The 17374-nt window shown below is 44.4% G+C and overlaps 1 protein-coding gene across 1 annotated transcript in view; it reads right to left on the bottom strand.

Annotated features, from left to right (window-relative positions):
• The window catches only part of SNX3 (sorting nexin 3), a 266520-nt gene extending 258233 nt beyond the window's left edge, over positions 1 to 8287 (bottom strand). The window contains exon 1 of the mRNA XM_078648411.1: positions 7932 to 8287. Within this exon, the coding sequence (XP_078504537.1) occupies positions 7932 to 8093 (162 nt within the window). The 5' untranslated portion in view covers positions 8094 to 8287. The remainder of the gene's footprint in view (positions 1 to 7931) is intronic.
• Positions 8288 to 17374: the final 9087 nt, after the last annotated feature.

The following is a 17374-nucleotide window of genomic DNA, read 5'->3' as shown; positions in this document are numbered from 1 at the left end:
CCCCTGGCGCCTCCCTGTCGCTGAGTGGCGCAGACGGGCTGGACTCTGGCTCGACTCCGGCGCGATTGCGGCGCGACCGCTGTTCGCTTCCGCTGCGCGGAGTCATGACCAGTTGTTTAAATACAGGCGACTAGAGCGCCTCAAGCAGTAGTGCCCAACCAAAGATGGCCGCTGCCAAAATGCGGCGCCCGGGAGCCTCGGCCCGTAAATCGGCCGGTAGCCGCCCTGGGTGCTGGGCAGGAGTATTGCAGTGATGCCACTAAAATAAGGTGCATAAATCTGCAGAGTCCCTCACCAAAACAACAAATGTTAAAATATTAAAAAACGCCACGATAAACTCCGTGGACGCTGAGGAAGAATGAGGGAGCGGACACAAAGGGCAGGGATCCAAATGCAGTTGAGGAAGAGCAGGTAAAATAGTTAAAAGCGCTATTTCCCAAAGCCTCCTAGCATCCGCCTAGGAAGTTACACGAGCAGCCTTGACACAGAATATACAGAAATAAACTTAGGGCGCCCAATAACAAATGTCAAAGATCACAATTGCATTTTTTGCCAATCTGTATCAAAATACTTCATAACTTCGAGAAACAAAATGAACTGCACAGCCTTCTTTCCGGTGCACACAGTGCTATTTTCTATCATCACGATTATCCTCCGCAGACTTTTACAATTGCTCAAAACTTGGTTAAAAAATGTCACATTCCTAAACTTATGTAAAACAGCTGGTAGCCAAACCGATATTTTTCTTTTTAATAAGTTGCTTTTTATTTCTAATGTTTAGTGATTCTGCCTGTTGGCCAAACTGTACTCAATACAACTTTGAAACACTGCCCAGCAAAAAAACGAGCTTGAACCACTAGGTTTCAAACTAAAATTGACAGGATCATTATGTATGACCGTTGTGTTAAAGAAATTATCATAAAGACAATTCCATGTGAAAATTCCTTTAAAAAAGAAAAACAAAAAACAGGTATGCATTTTGAAACAAGGTATTCTGAACACAGACCGCGGTTTTAAGGTCTAGCCAAAGAAAGAGCATGCACTGTCTCTTGCGAGACCTCTTGTTACCTAAAAGGGGATTAGAGGCTGTCCACTGCTAGCTTCTCTATCACTCTCATTTGCTTAATTTTTATTCCTCAGCTCCCATAGGCTTCCTTAATCTTCGGGTGTTCATCCCTCCTCTGGAGCTTGGATGCACATTACTTGTGTCCTTACACTGCTAATTATTTTCAGGCACTACTTTTCTTTTTGTTTAAACACTCTACAAATGGGCATGTTTTTCACCTGTTCACTCTGATGTCAGTGTTCCTGGTTCCACCCAACTAAGACATTTGTCGCTTTGCCCTACACAGCATCACAGGCACAACTTGTGTCAACAGCCCTGTGAAAGACACACATCTACTTTCTTAAAAGATGGAATGTGGAGTATGTGATATTGATGAACAATTATATTAACTTTCAAACATTACCTCAAGACCAAAGAGCGGGAAAAGAAACTAGCTCCACTTTTCACATTAGAGTTGCCATCTGGTGCATGATGTCACAAGAGATCACAAAACCCCCACTGACATCAAAGAAGCTATCATTCTAAAATGCCCATTGTAGGCAATGTTAAAACTACAGGTCTGGGTAAAAAGAACAGTATTCCCCTCTGCATGTAACTTTCAGGGTAGTGAGGGTAAGCAGTCCATGGCTTTTCAGAACGGTAATGTGGGGGACAAGAACTCAGAAGTCAACAGTCAACTTTCCTAATGAGTAAGTTCCTCACTTAGGCAAGAAGGGACATCACCGCCACAGCGACATAGTTGTGCCAAAGCAGAACAATAAATGGAAGTAAATAGAAAGTCACTAATTGTACTGGGGATAACCTAGAGGCGCTATGCTTACCTAGAATCTGAATGAAAAATGCACAGATAAAGACAATTTGGATCTATTGTTATTGGACTATATTTTACAGTACAGTAGGCAAATAGAATAACATGTATGATGACCTTGAAGACAGACACTCGCTGAAATTATATTGGAATATGCACATGCCGATGTCAAGTAGTAGCTTAACATACCTCGCCATTGTACATTGTTATGCTAGAATGCTTTATAATCGTATACCTAACCTACCTTTTATCAGTATGATACGGTTTACTACATAACTTCATACCTACCTACCTCATTCTCTGAATGGTTATTGTATGCAAGATGTATCCCTCACCTACCTATTGTATTTGTATCTGTGAAGCGCTCTGATACCCAAGGGTAATGTTCGCGCTATAAAAAACTGTCTAAATAAAATAAACTAAGATAATACTGTGCAGCCCAGGTCTTATCTTTTGAATTAAAAGAAGGTGCTTTAATCACAGAGAATAACACAATACTACACAGTGCAATTAGGGGAAGCAGTAACGGCTGTAATCCTGTCTGCGATATTTCTGGAGGCACTACACCCTTCTGAACTTTTGTAACACACATGGAGAAACATAAGCATCCACGGCAAGAATGAGAAGAGTAATCACAATAAGCATAAATAAGAAGATGTCCAATATGGGAATTCAGGGAATATTAACACATGACTGTGTCGTTCGTTATACTGTCACACAGGCTAAACGATTTGATGGATACAACAATTAGGAGCATAGCCTTGAAAACCCTGAGCGATATGGTCTCACACATGGTATGAAGTATTTAGAAGCTGTGCATAGTTAAGGGGGCACATAGGGCCATATGTATCAATGGGTTTTACCCATTCTGTGTCTATAGGAAAATGTGTTCATACATATGGCCCTGAGTAACTTAAACTAGCCTGAGAAAAATTGAATTCTTCAGGACCCTCCAAGGTAAACCACTGCAAAGTTTTCTTTGGTCAGCTGGAGCCTATAGATTACAAATGAGTATTGTGTGAGCTATTTGGAACATATAAAGATAATAGACTGCTCAAGAGGGAAGCACAGATCCTGCTTAGAACATAAGGCATCAAGCATAAATATAATTTTATTTTGGTTTACATTAAAGCCATTGGGACTTGTTGGCAGCAATTACAAAGTGTGTTTTAAACCCCTTAACAATGTTGTGAAGTTTGTCATGAATGAATTAACTTTAACACAGGAGCCTTCAGTTACTGTCCGAGGATGGACAACTTAGGACTTTATTTAGAAAGTAATGTGGTACAATCCTGGTGCTCATGAGCAAAAGTGCTTTGATGCAAGAAAAAGACCTGCCAACTTGAACAAAAATCTAGCTCCGAGATGGGGGGACGGCCTCGTGCCGAGAAGCACCTAACTGGTACTTTTGCACCCACCCTGCCCCTTCAGCCCTTCTTAAAAAAAAAAACAATTACTGAGGTTGGTTCTGATGTCTTGATGCTTCACACCCCTTAATGGATGTCGCCAGTTCAAACCCTCGGAAAACGAGCTCGAAATCCCATATTTACACAAGGTTGTCAGCTCGTTTTCCCTCCCACCGTGTAATATTGGCTCCTCACCGGGTGACCGGGTGATGGGATCCAATATTGTGTGTCACATGGTGGCACTGTGTTAGTTGGCAGGTATGAGGGAACCTTCCATTACAAAGTGATATATAAAGAACTGCTGATCATTGAGAATTCACTATTTGCAGGGTCATTCTTTGACACAGGACCGTAAGTTAAGCTTGCAATCCACAGAATGCATAAGAAGGCATACTAGCTTACTTTTGGTTTCCACATTAGTTTCACCACTAATGCTTACAGTCAGCTTATCACACCATACACACAATAATATCATGTCTCCAATGCTTAGTTTTCATAGATTTTTAAGACAGGCCAACACAAGGTTTGCAGTGACCTATGCCAGTGGTGAAATACATATTGCCTGACATCCAGACCATACTGCTCGAGGTCAAAGACAAGTTCCAACATAAAAATGTGCACGTTAGAATAGTTTAGCAATTGGAGGCTACTTGCAATGCTTCCAGAGTACTCTGCAATTAGATGCAAATAATTGCAGAAGCTGGAGGGTGGTTTGCTTTCAGAATAACATGTTTTGTTAAACTATTGTGCACTTTTACTTACAATTTCATTGCTTAGAAGCAGCATTTAGTAAAACATGTTTGATGCATTCTAGTATATCCAAAACAGATTACTACAGGAGAATCAGTGCAAAAGCAATTTCACCAAGGTTATAGGAAACCATGAAAATAAACAAGCAATGGGAAAGCGAATAGGTCTGTAATTTAATGTGTTGACCTGGTTTTTGTGAAAATGTACTGTTGTGGGAGTGGATCCTCACCAAAATATAGCATTGGCTAAACGCAAAAATGTTTTTAGGGTTCAAAAAGCACACACTGCCATAGTAGTCCCTGGCATGGAGGGGGGGGGGGGGACTACTTGGTGTGCAGGTGTGGTCCATGAGAAACAGCAGAACGTTGTCACTCACAGTGAATGTAGCCATTAACTGAAGTAGGTTGACACACTGCTCCATTGAGTATGCTGTAGTAGGTGGAAGAAAAATGTGAATGGCAAAAGACCAGTGGGTGACAATGGCTGGCTGAAGGTTGATATAAGTTTATTACGATTTATTTTATTAAAAATCAAAATATCTGGCTAACACCAGACCTAATTATGGGCCCGAATTCTCAAACAAATTCCGCAAAAGTGGACCCATGGTATTTAGTGGAGATTTAGGATTTTTGTGAACTCACAAGCCTTGACAGAAGCAGGCCTGAAACCTGTACTCCCTAGAAAATGTTAGTGAATTGCATCTTCGCATAAGCAAATATCCATATGTACATTTGCTAAGCGAAAATCTGCAAGTCCACTTTCCATACAACCCTGTTCTTCCGATCCTGAAAATAAGTTTTACTTCTGTCCCGTCTGGCGTTAATTTCCAATTTTTCCCAGTCTGGGAAGAGACTAGAAAAGAGTTGGTAAAAAACCTTTACACGTTCAAGTTTGTGTATGCACAGACTCAAAGGGTATTCAACCCCTGGAATTCCTGCTGATTTACAGAACGGTGTAAAAAAAAAAAAATCAGGGCATTACTAGAATTGGAGAAGATATTCAATATTAAAATTTGATTACTGAGAACATTGCCATAATTTGTTAAATCTTGGTATATGGTACCAAAAAGAGCGAGTACATTTATGAAACATCTCCATCCTATGGACAGTTAGATATTTTATAAAATTGCACACCTGTCCCTACTACAATTCTAAACTGTTCCCTATCTGCAGTCATTAGACTTCCTGTGTCTTCCCAATGACAAAACTATGCGAAAACAGCAAAAACTTTTAATACCCCACCTCTTAGAACTATTTAATAGAGAGGCTCAACGCGCTTTTAATTAGAAAGGTTGGCTAACATATCCTTCTTCATAATTTGATTTAGATTCTTATAAAGCGTTCCGATACCAATGGTTTCTTGGTGCCAAGACCTAAGAATCAACATAATCTAAGAAGACGGCATCTTTTGAAATAGATGGGTTTCAAGGGTTTTTCTAAAGGCAAGGTAAGGAACAATTTGTCTCAGTGCTGGAGGAAGTCAGTTTCACAGTGTAGCTTCCATGTTTCAAAAGGAGTTGCCTCCCAGTGTAAAATTTGGCAACTTCTTCCTTTCTGGTCTTCCCATTAAGACATGAGTGATCCATTTGAGTCCCCTACATTCTATCCTGATTTTTGGTAATCTAGTGATCAGTATGTTGTGGTTCACAGAAATACAGGTTGTTTTTAACACTAAAAGTGTACAGTTAAAAGATGAACAATTCAGGTGCCTGAGATGTCCTCTACAAGGTTCCAACATTATGATTTGTTTATTAAGAATAAAAAACATAGTAAAGCGAATTAAAAAAACAATTTACAGATAGATGTGGGCACTATTTCTAGGAGAATCTGCACGGTAGTCAAAACACTCATCGCAAACAGGTGAGGGTTCAGGGACGGTGTTGTCCTCAGGAATAAATGAGGCAGTATGTCCCTAAAAACAAGATTCAAAACAACATTTCAAAGTACAGTCAATAATGAAAAATATCTCAAAAAGTGAGTTCAAGATCATTAATTTACAAAAACCAAGAACATTTATTTTAAAAATTGAAAAAGAAAAAGCAGCAGCGGACTGAATCAGTCAAAGGGCATATAAATCATTTGCCAGGAGGCTCTCATAGCTTACGCAAAATACAGTATTAAGTAAAATCTGAAAAACAGTCCCAAAACGTCAGCTAATCAATAGATAATTGGACCACATCAATAGTAAAAACCCACAAGTATATGGCTCACACCAAAATTCGAAGATTTATACTGCCAGTCCCACTATAGAAAATTATAGAAACTGCAATGTCGGCATAGTGTGAGCAAAAGCATAATTATTTTGGGAAATCACATTTTAAAACATCATATATGCATATCATCCAAACACTATCCAACTACATGAATATTGTTTCGCTCCTTCTGACCAAATGTCATCCGGAGGTATTAGAACAAACTGGATACATAAACAATAGAAACAAATCGTAAATGAATGAATGAAATACAGTGTGCAAGCAGGAAGGGCCTGGGAAAGTAGCAAAGGCTCTTCCTCCGGAGGTTTCTTCAATAACAACATGTCATACAAAATAAACAGAGCACAGTTTGCTGTGTGCAGTGTCAATGTGAAATAAAAACATTCAATCATTATAATAAAGTCAGCAGTCATATTTAAGAGTATGTAATCAAGGCCTAGCTGAGGCCGAGTTAGCACTAGGCAATAAAATCAGATTTTTTTTTTGCACATCATAACTTTTTCGTTTCAATTGCAAATGTCTCAAATTGTTAAATATAGTTTCCATTTAAAGAAACCTCCAACATTTGTGAAATAATTGTAAAGACTGCATCTAGAAAAGGATTTGCGCGCTGCTGTGCTAGAAAGCAACATGAATTGCTTCCCTTGGTGCACTGTAGTACTGATTTCGAAGGACTAAAGTGCTGACTCAAAGAAGAACGCTGAGGAATCTCCTGCAGGGCGCACTCCCACTGTCATGTGGCAGGAAGCAAAGTGGACTTCCTGCCTTCCACAGCTACTGGCCGTCTACTCGGACAGAGCCTCATCTGGAAATGTTAAACTGACACTTTGTGTATTTTTAATCATAGCGTTCCAAAGTCCATAGCGCGAATCCAATGCAATAGAAAGGGCTGGGTGATATAGAGTCATTCGGAAGGCAATATGTTCTCTTCTCAGTTTTTTAATTAAAACAGTAGGCCGCATGTCCCCACATGAAGGCTACTCCGTCCTTTCTTTAGTAAATTATTAAATGCATATTCGCCACACAAAAGTCTCAGGCATTCCTGAACTGGTTTGCTATTGATTTTAATAGACATGTGATTATTCCCCACGATAAATCAATTGTGTCTTTGACAAACATCCCCATCTGACAAAAAAGTATAGAACTAAGAATGTGAATGAAACAATGTGCTGCTGCCAAACAAAAGGGCCTGTAATGTCAGCTGTAACACCCGAATTCCTTACAGACCTCACAGATGTTTGTTGGGTTCCAATTTCCATCTACCCTGACAGCGCAATTAACTTGGGTCTCTCGAGGGTGTCTGCACATCTCCACCTTCAAGTGCCTCATCATTTAATGTCCGAACAACCACACCTCACTGATTGTATTTAATGTCCGTGCAACCACACCTCACTGATTGTATTCGCCATCGCAACCCCTGAGACACAACCCTACTGCCGGTGGCACCATTCTTGCTGCCTTTGCCTTAACCACCCACCAGCTTAGTATCCCCATTCTTCCCATCCATCACTACAACCGCTTGCTGACTGTGCCACCTTTCATAAACCACTAAACCTTTATAATTCAGTGCACACATTCTCGAGCTGCTCAATTTTCTGATACTTCCTATGCCCTGCCCTGCCATCCTGTGTCGCTGACTGTGTTCCTTTAGCCGCCTGTAAATTAACCACATGCACCCCTTCTACTCACCTTGAGGCGAATCTCATAGGTGGTGAAGCGGCCCCGGGCCACCCCCACGGTCTGTGGGTTTCCCACCTCGATCTCCAGGAAGTTGTTCGGTGGGCCATAGGCGTCGTTCAGGTTTTGAGGCTTGCTCATCAGACGGCGGGTATCTGCGATGGTCTCAGCCATGGTTGTCACGGCTTATATTGCCCTCTTTCGCCGCCCCGGCGCTCCCCCGCACCAAGAGCTTCTACCTTGGCGGTCTCGACTCCTGCGGATAGCTTTACTGACAGCGACAATGCGGTCAACACCTCCTCCCACCCCACAGTCACACTGGGTCTTGGAAGAGAGCGGACGGAGAAATCCCTATCCAGAGGCACACTGCAATGGCGGCCATCTTGGAGTTTCAATAGGTCCGTTTAGTTTTATAACACCGATACGTATGAAAAGAATGCATTTGAAACAATTGCAGATAAGATTAATACCATTATTAGCATTCATTGTTTGTTTTATAAATTTATATCACTTATGATTGTTAGTATCGTTATTGTTGATTTTATATAAAACAATTGATCTAAATAAAAAAGCCCAGAAAACATATGATTTATGTTTTTTGAAAATTTACTCTGTAGAACTTTTTCTGCGTGGCCACTACGTTTAATGTAACCTCGTAATATAACGGTGCAAATGTAGTCCTTCTTTTGTGACGCTCGTACAGCTGATTCGTGTACATTAAATTCCCACAATGAATCATGGGAGGAGAGTTTCTGCTGAGATGTTCTTAAAGACCCGAGTTTGCTGTCTGTGGCGTTTAGTTTTCCCCTCTACAACTACGGCGGTTTTAGTCCTAAATGGCCCAGCTGTCCAATAAAATTAAAATCATCTGTACACAGTTGAACATTTGAAATACGCGCCGCTATGGCAAGGAACAGTATTTAATGTATCCCACTTGTTGCACTGCAGTATTTCCTTTCCCACAATCTTAATTTCTGACTCCTGAAAGTCTAACGTCGAGGAATCTCTCATATGAGTCCTTCTGCAATGTGGCAATAAGCTTTTTCCACTTAACCCGGAATCTACAAAGTGTACCTCTCAACCTTTTACAATAGGCAGATTAACGGAAAGGATTGCAATTCTTCACATACATTCCAACGTTTTTTTTTTTTTTATTTAGAAATTTTTTATTGGCATACAAAAGAAGGCCGTACAAAAATATATATATACAGATGTGCGTACAATGATGGCGGTTTTGTCTATAAACAGTCCATTCGTGGGTTCGTTCTCCCTCCACTGGGAGAGGAAAGAAAGAAGAGAGAAAGAAAGAGGGGGGGGGGGTCGAGTGAGTGGGCACATTCGTTGTTGTCTTTTACTGGGTCTTCCTCAGGTGCTCGTCTAGCGGGTCCCACATGTGTAGCTTGGCTTTATGTTCTTTTGAGAAGGTGCCTGTGATGTTGTCGGCACCCCTCAGGAAGGTGACCCAGTTGATCCATGTTTTGAAGTTTGCTTTGGCTGTGTTTTTCCAGTTTGTTAGGATTATTTTAAGGGCTGCTGTGAGGAGTAGGTCGAGGAGTTCTCTCTCTTCTCTACTTTTTAGATTAGCTGTTAGGTGTTCAGTCGCCAGGCTCACGAAGCTGATTTTCAGATCGGTTTTGAGCATGTCGTTCAAGAAAGTATTGATTTGTGCCCAGAACCTCTTGACTTTCACGCAGGTGAAGATGAGGTGCTCGAGGGTGCCTTCCTCTTTCTGGCAGTTCCAGCATTTGTCCGAGTCTGCGATGCCGACCTTGTGGAGTTTGGATGGCGTCCAGTAGGCCTTGTGGAGTAGCCAAAATTTTGTTTGCGCTAGCTGTGGGGTGATTTTGTTTGTCGTTGCTGAGCTCCACATTTTTGCTCGTTCTGTTTCACTCAGTTGCCTGCCCAGGAGCGTCTCCCACGTATTAGTGGCTTTTTTGTTCTGCGCCAGCTTGGATGGGCTCAGGAGCTTATAGATCTTCGCCGTTTGGTGACCTGCTGAGTTGAGGAGCTGCAGGTATTTGATGATTCCCGGCTCTCCTCCGCATAGGTTGGCTTTTGTTATTGCTGTCCTGATCTTTAGGAAGTTATAGAACTCTTGTCCAAGCCACGCCCCTTACATACATTCCAACGTTTTAAAAGAGGAAAGTGGGAGATTAAAAAAAAAAACACAATCAGAGAATGCATTTCTCCCTTTGACATCTATTGAAGGAGAGGCAATTTCATGAATTGGGTCTTTTTGCATGTATGTGGCTTTGTCAGTGATGTAGCGCAAACTTCATTTTCATTTGTAGGGGTGCATTATAATCACACTCATAGAACGCATCTGCATATAATCCTTTATCGTGTTAACCTAAGTGTTAGGACCTTGTAATGTAATAACGTAAACGTGATGTATTTAGGCCACTATATAGAATATGAGAAGAATTAATGTGGAATAAACAAATACATAGCTGCCTAGGTTTCAGATTGCTATGTGTGACATTTTCATAATTTTACTGTAATTATGAGTGACATTTGAATGACTATGAGTGACACTTTGTCGCGAGTAAAATTAAGTAATGAAGATGAGGGAAACATAAATATCAGAAATTACACCCATTTGGGCAACAAGAAACTCTAAGATCTTAAAACTGCTGGCAAACACCAGAAATAAGGAGTGCGAGGCAAACATTACAACCAACCAGGACACTGTATTAGCCTTGACTATAGGACTGCTTGTTCAACCGTAATAAAAGTGATTACCAGCACTGCTGAGGGGTGTACGCCCTAGTTGGAGCACCACTGCCTGCTGTCCAGCCCCACAGCACCAGATCTGCTAGTAGGCTGTGAGTACGGCTGTCACAGAGCTACTATATACACCAGGCTCTTGACTTAAACTATGTGACGGCGGTCGCGCTGAAATTTGACAGGAACCACTGTGGTCACTGCACGCTGGCACTGTCTGCACTGATTAGGGCTGCCTGGGGCCCCGGAGCTATCTTGGTCCTGGGAGGAGTGATCTCAGGCCAATTCTCTAGGAAGCTATGTGCTGCCCACAGTGGCTCGGGAGATTGTGCCAAGCGATTTTGTGGCCTGGCAGGATATGTTGGCATAGATGTGGAGTGGATCACTGCCTGCCCCGCGTGCCGTATCGTGCCGGCAAGCTGCAGCTGTCACAAGGGCAAACTGAACACCGGGCTATTAACTGTCGCCGCAGCGGACCGTGCGGCGGGTTAGACCAGCGTTGGTGTGGCTGTGTACTGGCACTATGGTTGGGTAAATGTTAAGTGAATAAGTCACTTACTTGGTTTTGCTCGGTGTGGCCACGGCAACTGCTCCAGTGGCAAGCGTCGGCCCGGCCACAATTCTGGGCCTGGTTCTGCAACTCTGCTTGCACTGTGGTGAGAACTTGTGCTCTGGCACCGGCTCACTCAGCCGCCGGCACCTCGGATGGCACCCTTCGTTCACGTTGCTGGATTATTTTTACATAATTAATGCGGTATGCAAGGAGCAGCGCTGCCATTGCCAGCGTAGCAGCTGTTTGCCAACATTTTTCAATTAAACTGGCTGCTTGTCGTGCAGCCGCGGCAGCAGGAGGTTACATGACCGCACCTCCGCCTATTTTGTGCCACAAACCTCACCCCATGCTACATAGTAGCCAATGAATATGGGCGCACGGATTCATGGCTGTTTTATGTATCCAAATATATGCCACGGCCCACAGTGTGTTATTGTGTGGGGGTGAATGATCCTATGTGGCAACTTACGTTAACAGCTGCAAGAGCTGCAGACTCGGCGCACGCTGAGCTCCAGTTTCGGAGCTTGGTTCTGGTGATTTACTAGAGTCCCTTGACAGCTCAGGAGACACTATTATGCATGACTTTGTATTCCAGTGCGGTGATGCGGACCACCACACTGAAATGTGTCAGTCTAACACCTGATGCGTGGAACTTGGCAGGACTGCAAACACTTACAGAAGCACTCGTGTTGTGCAACTTACAACTATTTATTATTGAATGTGTTTATTAATCGTGTCGTTTTATATGTAGGTAGGAATATTAACCGAATATGCCTTATTCGCAATGCAGTTTCGTAAAGTTAATGTTCGATTTCTCTTATGTTAGCTGAATCTTGTAGGCCTGAAATACATTTCCCTGGAAGCTCTCGCATTACAATTAATAGTCTGAATTTCATGTGTTTGGTGGATTTTGTTCTTTCTCTCGTTTGTGTTGCAGGTGGAAGAAGCCCCCTTGTTAGTTAGAATAATGTCTTTGTTTTAGAAGTTAGGCAAGGAGAGAAGAGGATATATTGGGAGTTAATGCCAATAAGGAGAACTGTTGTATTTTCTCACTGGAGAAGGCCTGGGAATCAAGGTAATCTTGTTGCTGTTCAGGATCGTCGCCGTCCTGTGGAAAACAATCAACGAGATCGTGGTCTGATTGGATGGCATCCTGGAAGGATGGTCTGAAAGGAATCCTGGGAAGATACCTGTAAGATTGGAACTTTGCAAGTAGGGAAAGAGCCCCACTTCTTCTTTGCCTTTGGAAGGAGAGCATCTTAGAATGAGCTCTGTCTCAGTAGCTTCACGCTACCTGACCCGTTGTAGTGGAGAGACTTCTGAGGAAGACTCAACGTGCTGACACCTTTACCTATCCTGTCCCGAAGAATGCTTAAGTAGGGATGTCATGTTAGTGTTAGTGTAGGGATTGATTAATGCTATATTTCCATCAACCTTCCATACAGGGGAACTAGGGCTCGTGCTTTTTAGGTCGAGACCTGCGTAGGCTGCGCATGCGCAGTCTCGCAGGGAGAGATCTTATGTTTACAGTGTGGAGGCTTGAACCCGGCTGGCTTCCTAAACGGAGGCCAGCCGTTGGAGGAGAGGGGCATCACAGTTCAAGCCCCGTCTTTTTGGGTTTCGGGGGGGGTGTTTTTTTAGTTTCTTTCTGTTTTCTTTCTCTCCTCTTCCCATTGGCTGGAATTTTACCCTCCAGCCAATGGGAAGAAGAGAGAACGAAAAACACGCCCCCGAATCCCAAAATGACCGTGCATTTCTCCGAGGCATTTCTGCCTCGCCTCGGAGAAACATGGTGGTGTTTCCACCACCTTGGCTCCTTTCTCCCGGTTGCCTGTTTGGACCTCTTTCTCTTCGCGCGAAAACAGCCAGTCGTAAGAGTTTCGCACACAGACTAAGGGGCCATGATCTATTTATAGTGGGACTCTGAGCGGTTTAGGAAAGTTCAGACCCCCGGGATCTGCCCCTTGGGTCTGGCACTGGGTGCACAGAGAGGGACACGCACCCCCAGGGGAGCGGGGAGGCCGGGCCCGGCGAGCCATTGTTTTTCTTATCGCAGCGAGAGCGAACCCTGAGTGACAGCTCAGAAATCTGATCCCGTGAAAGAGCCGACACGGGAGGGGGCGGGCGGGCGCCATCAGCTGGGATTGGAGGTCCCTGGAGGAGAAGCAGAGGAAAAGCTGCTCTTGTCACAGGCTCTCTCCCTGCTTCTGAGGGGGGACGAGACCTGTACGAAACCCCGGAAGAAACGCTCCATGCGTTGGGACTGGGACCTTTAGGAGCACAGCGATCCAAGGGCGGAGGTGCGTCTGCCGGGACCCCTCACTCCCCCATCCCCGGAGTGCGCACCTCGGACTCCCGTTAGCCACAGCACGCTGAGTGCCATTGCTACTTGTGCGCACGTTAAACCACCCAAGCAGGGAAGGCACAGGTGCGGGGTCTGCCCACACCCTGCAACCTGCTCCCGACCCCCCTGGCCAGCTCTCCCCCCGCCTCCAGATCCCCGCTCGGAGGGGGCGGGGGCGTGCGCGCTCTCAATGGGTCTGTAGGAGGTGGATTACCCATGCAAATACCCAGCGGTTCATTCATGCTTTTCCCCGCTCCCTCTAAAGCCATCTTGTTGCCTCTAGGTTGTTAGCGGAGCCCGGATCCACAGGAAATCGCTAGATAAATGCACAGGAGGATGCCCACACGAGCGCCGAGACTTGCCTAGGGACCCGCAGGATGGATGGCTTTCATGACCAGCAAGTGCCTTACACAGTGACCAGCGTGAGTGTGGCCGTGTTTCTAAACTTGAACTGTTGATCTCAGGGGGGCTTGCGGTCATGGTCAGGAGGGCAGCTACGTTGAGTTGGGGTGACGGGGGGGCTTACGGGCCCGTCCTGAGCGTGACTCGAGAAGCAGCGCTGCAGACCCTGACTCTGTGGATTTAGCTTTGGATGGGATGCACGGATTGTGCGCTCCGAGCAGAGCGCTGCTCCTTGGCGGGCTCTAATCACAGTAATATCCCCCGGGTTCGTGTCATCATTAGCCCAGAGAAGACACGCACCGACAGATCTGACTGGGAATGCTGCTTAAAGTTTCCAATCACACTCCACATGTATTTCCACCAACACCCCCTTTAAGCACCGGGGGCAGAAAGTGCAGGGGTTTCGGTCCCTATATTCTTACTTTGATTGGTGTGGCATCTTTAGATGTGTGTGCAGTGATAGAAAAACATGTATTTTCAGTGTACTGTCATTCACAGAGTATGATAATGTTGTGCGTGTTTAAAATGAAGCGAGGCTTGCGTGGCCCACAATTTGTTTACATCAGCAAAGTTATTGTATTAAGTTGTGCTTTAATAGACCATGGTTTCTGATAGGCAAATTAACATGCACGGCATTGTTTACGAATATATGGCAGTTTACGTACACGAGTCTCAGAGCTTTAAATGGACATAGAAAAGTGCAGGAGGCAAAAATGGCAGCACCTCACAGACATCAGACGTGCACGGGTTTGTAATAAACAACGTGCTGCCATCGGCCCAGCCGTGCAGGAGTTGCCCTACTTCACACGTGCCTCGGAACTTCAGGGGTTAAGCATGCTACCCCTGGGAACATGTTCCTATCCGATGCAGAGGCCTATGTGGGTCAGAGCTTCCTCCAGAGCTGGAGATGCGCAGACAGCAGCTTCCTCTTCGCATCAGTTATTCAAACCAGTTTTGCAGGTTCCCATCAAAGCGCGCGGGAGTGAGAGGAGACAACAAGGGGGAGAGGGGGTGAGCCGGCGAGGCAGGAGGAAGGCGGAGAGGGGCAGCGAGATGAAGAAATAGAAGATGGAAGCAGAGTGGGTGAACGAGAGAAGGAGTCAGAGTGGGAAACGGGGACAGGGGCTAGCAGGACCAACAGAAACCAACTGGGCGAGTCCAGCTGACAGAGAGGGAGAGCAATAGGAAAAGGGACCTGGGCGTGAGAAGGGAGACAGAAAACACTCCAGAGAGGGAAGGAATGAGGGGCTAGAGATCGATTGAGAGAAAGAGGAAATGTATTCTAATTACATTTATATAGCGCTTACAACCCCAAACGGGCATTGGAGCACTTCATTGTAGGTAGTACACTCCTCTGGAACACAAAGTTAGTGGTTCATCCAGTAGCTATTGGTTTATTAGCAGAAATACAAATGGGGAAATTATTTCCCAAGCCACATTAATGTATAAAACACAGAAGAGCAAATTAGAAGTAACTGATCCACGACATCTAATGATTTTTTCGATCAGTACAAAATTGCCCTGCAGTCGTGCACATGTATCTGTAACCCGATCTCAGATCTGTGGAGGAACAAAACCTGAACAGAGACGGCCAGAACTGGTGGGTGTGCCCTCCAGAGAGTGGACGCTGCCTGGCACCGTGAGTGCCCTATGACACTGACACAGGAGCCCTCTCCTCACCCCGATGCTCCCTACAACCACCCCTGGTGCCCTCAACCACTCCCGGTGCCCTCCTCCACCACCCCAGATGCTCTGCTCCCCCGGCCCCCCCACGAGCCCTCTCACCTCTTCAGCAGGGAGTCCCGGGAGCCTGCCCCCGCCTCTGTGGGGCCGAGAGCTGGGGCTGAGCCACAGAACCAGTCTCCCAAGCTTGATGGGTGAGGCAGTTGTGTTTGTGTGTGTGGCGCTGTTTGTGTGTGTGTGTGGCTCTGTGTGTGTGGCTCTGTGTGTGTGGCTGTGTGTGTGTGTGTGTGTGGCTGTGTGTGTGTGTGTGGCTCTGTGTGTGTGTGTTTGTGTGGCTCTGTGTGTGTGTTTGTGTGGCTCTGTGTGTGTTTGCGTGGCTCTGTGTGAGTGTGTGTGTAGCTCTGTGTGTGTGTGTGACTCTGTGGCTCTGTGTGTGTGTGTGGCTGTGTGTGTGTGTGTGTGTGTGTGTGTGTGTCTCTCTGTGTGTGCAAATGCAATAGGTCTCGCATTTGCGAGAGATTAAGCTATTGGCATTGTAAATGACAATGCCATTTATTTATCTGTTTTCAAAACCAACACATAAATAAAAAGTTTATTATTTACAACGCCAATAGCTCAAACCTTTGCAAAGGCGAGACAGTTGCATTGTAAATGCTTGTTGATTCTCTGCATCCTAGTTCTTGAATTGTTTTGTGCATGTTGCACCAACTCAACTTTATTAGCAGATTTGCCTTTATGTTGGTTCCAATGTATTTCTACACCCTTGTTTAGAGGTGTCTGTATGTCCAGTTATTTTTGGCTTGATACTTACTTGGTGGTCTGTGGTTACTATGGGTCTAGAAAAACTGCGATTGAATTGATTGACATTGTTAACAACTCCTCTCCCCTCCACACTTTCATGGTAAGAAAAAGCACCATTGACCTGCGGTTCTAGAACAGATCTAGAACATATGGGTCCAGCCCCTTCATCAGTATAAAATACTGAGCAATTGTTCGTGTTCTGTGGTCATGGAAGATCTATGAGCTGGTACTGCAACGCCTCGGTTACTTACCAGTAATCTTTATAACCCTTGGTCTATCTCGTCCTCATCACAGTCATTACTAGCATAGCTGCCAAGGTTTCAGATTGCTTACGTGTGATATTTTCATAATTGTTTTTGTAATTATGAGTGACATTCAAAGACTATGAGTGACACTTTATCGCTGGCAAAATCAAGCAACGAAGATGAGAGAAACATAAATATCAGAAGTTACACCCGTTTGAGCAATGAGAAACTCTAAGATCTTACTGCTGCGCAGCACCAGAAATGGAAGGGCTCTACATGCTCGACAGTAAGTGGGGGTCTCGCGTCTCCTAATCCTGATGGGGGGCCGCCTTTACATGTGGGGAATAAAATCAGGACTCTCTTATAAAATTGAGGGTAAACATGGTTTTGCACTCAATGCTTTGTGGAAACAAATATTTATTTATTGGGTAATGTGTAAAACTTTTTATTTTAAAAATGAGAAAAAGACACAGAACAACAAAAATAACATTTTCTTAAAACCAATTGAGCGATATTCAGAGAAGCAGAATCCCAGTAAATATAACATGCACTTTGTTTATTTAACCACCACAATGCTGGGAAAGTTTCAGTAAGGCGGAGGTCTAATGAGCTCTGTTTGCCCAGCCTGTTTTACAGCTGCTGACCTCACACTCAGTGAGTTTAGGCACAATGTTTGCTTTGACCAGGCTGGCAGTAGCAACAG

The sequence above is a fragment of the Lissotriton helveticus genome, chromosome 6, assembly GCF_964261635.1.
Source record: "Lissotriton helveticus chromosome 6, aLisHel1.1, whole genome shotgun sequence".
NCBI classification, from domain to species: domain Eukaryota; kingdom Metazoa; phylum Chordata; class Amphibia; order Caudata; family Salamandridae; genus Lissotriton; species Lissotriton helveticus.
This window is presented reverse-complemented; position numbering and strand designations above follow the sequence as displayed.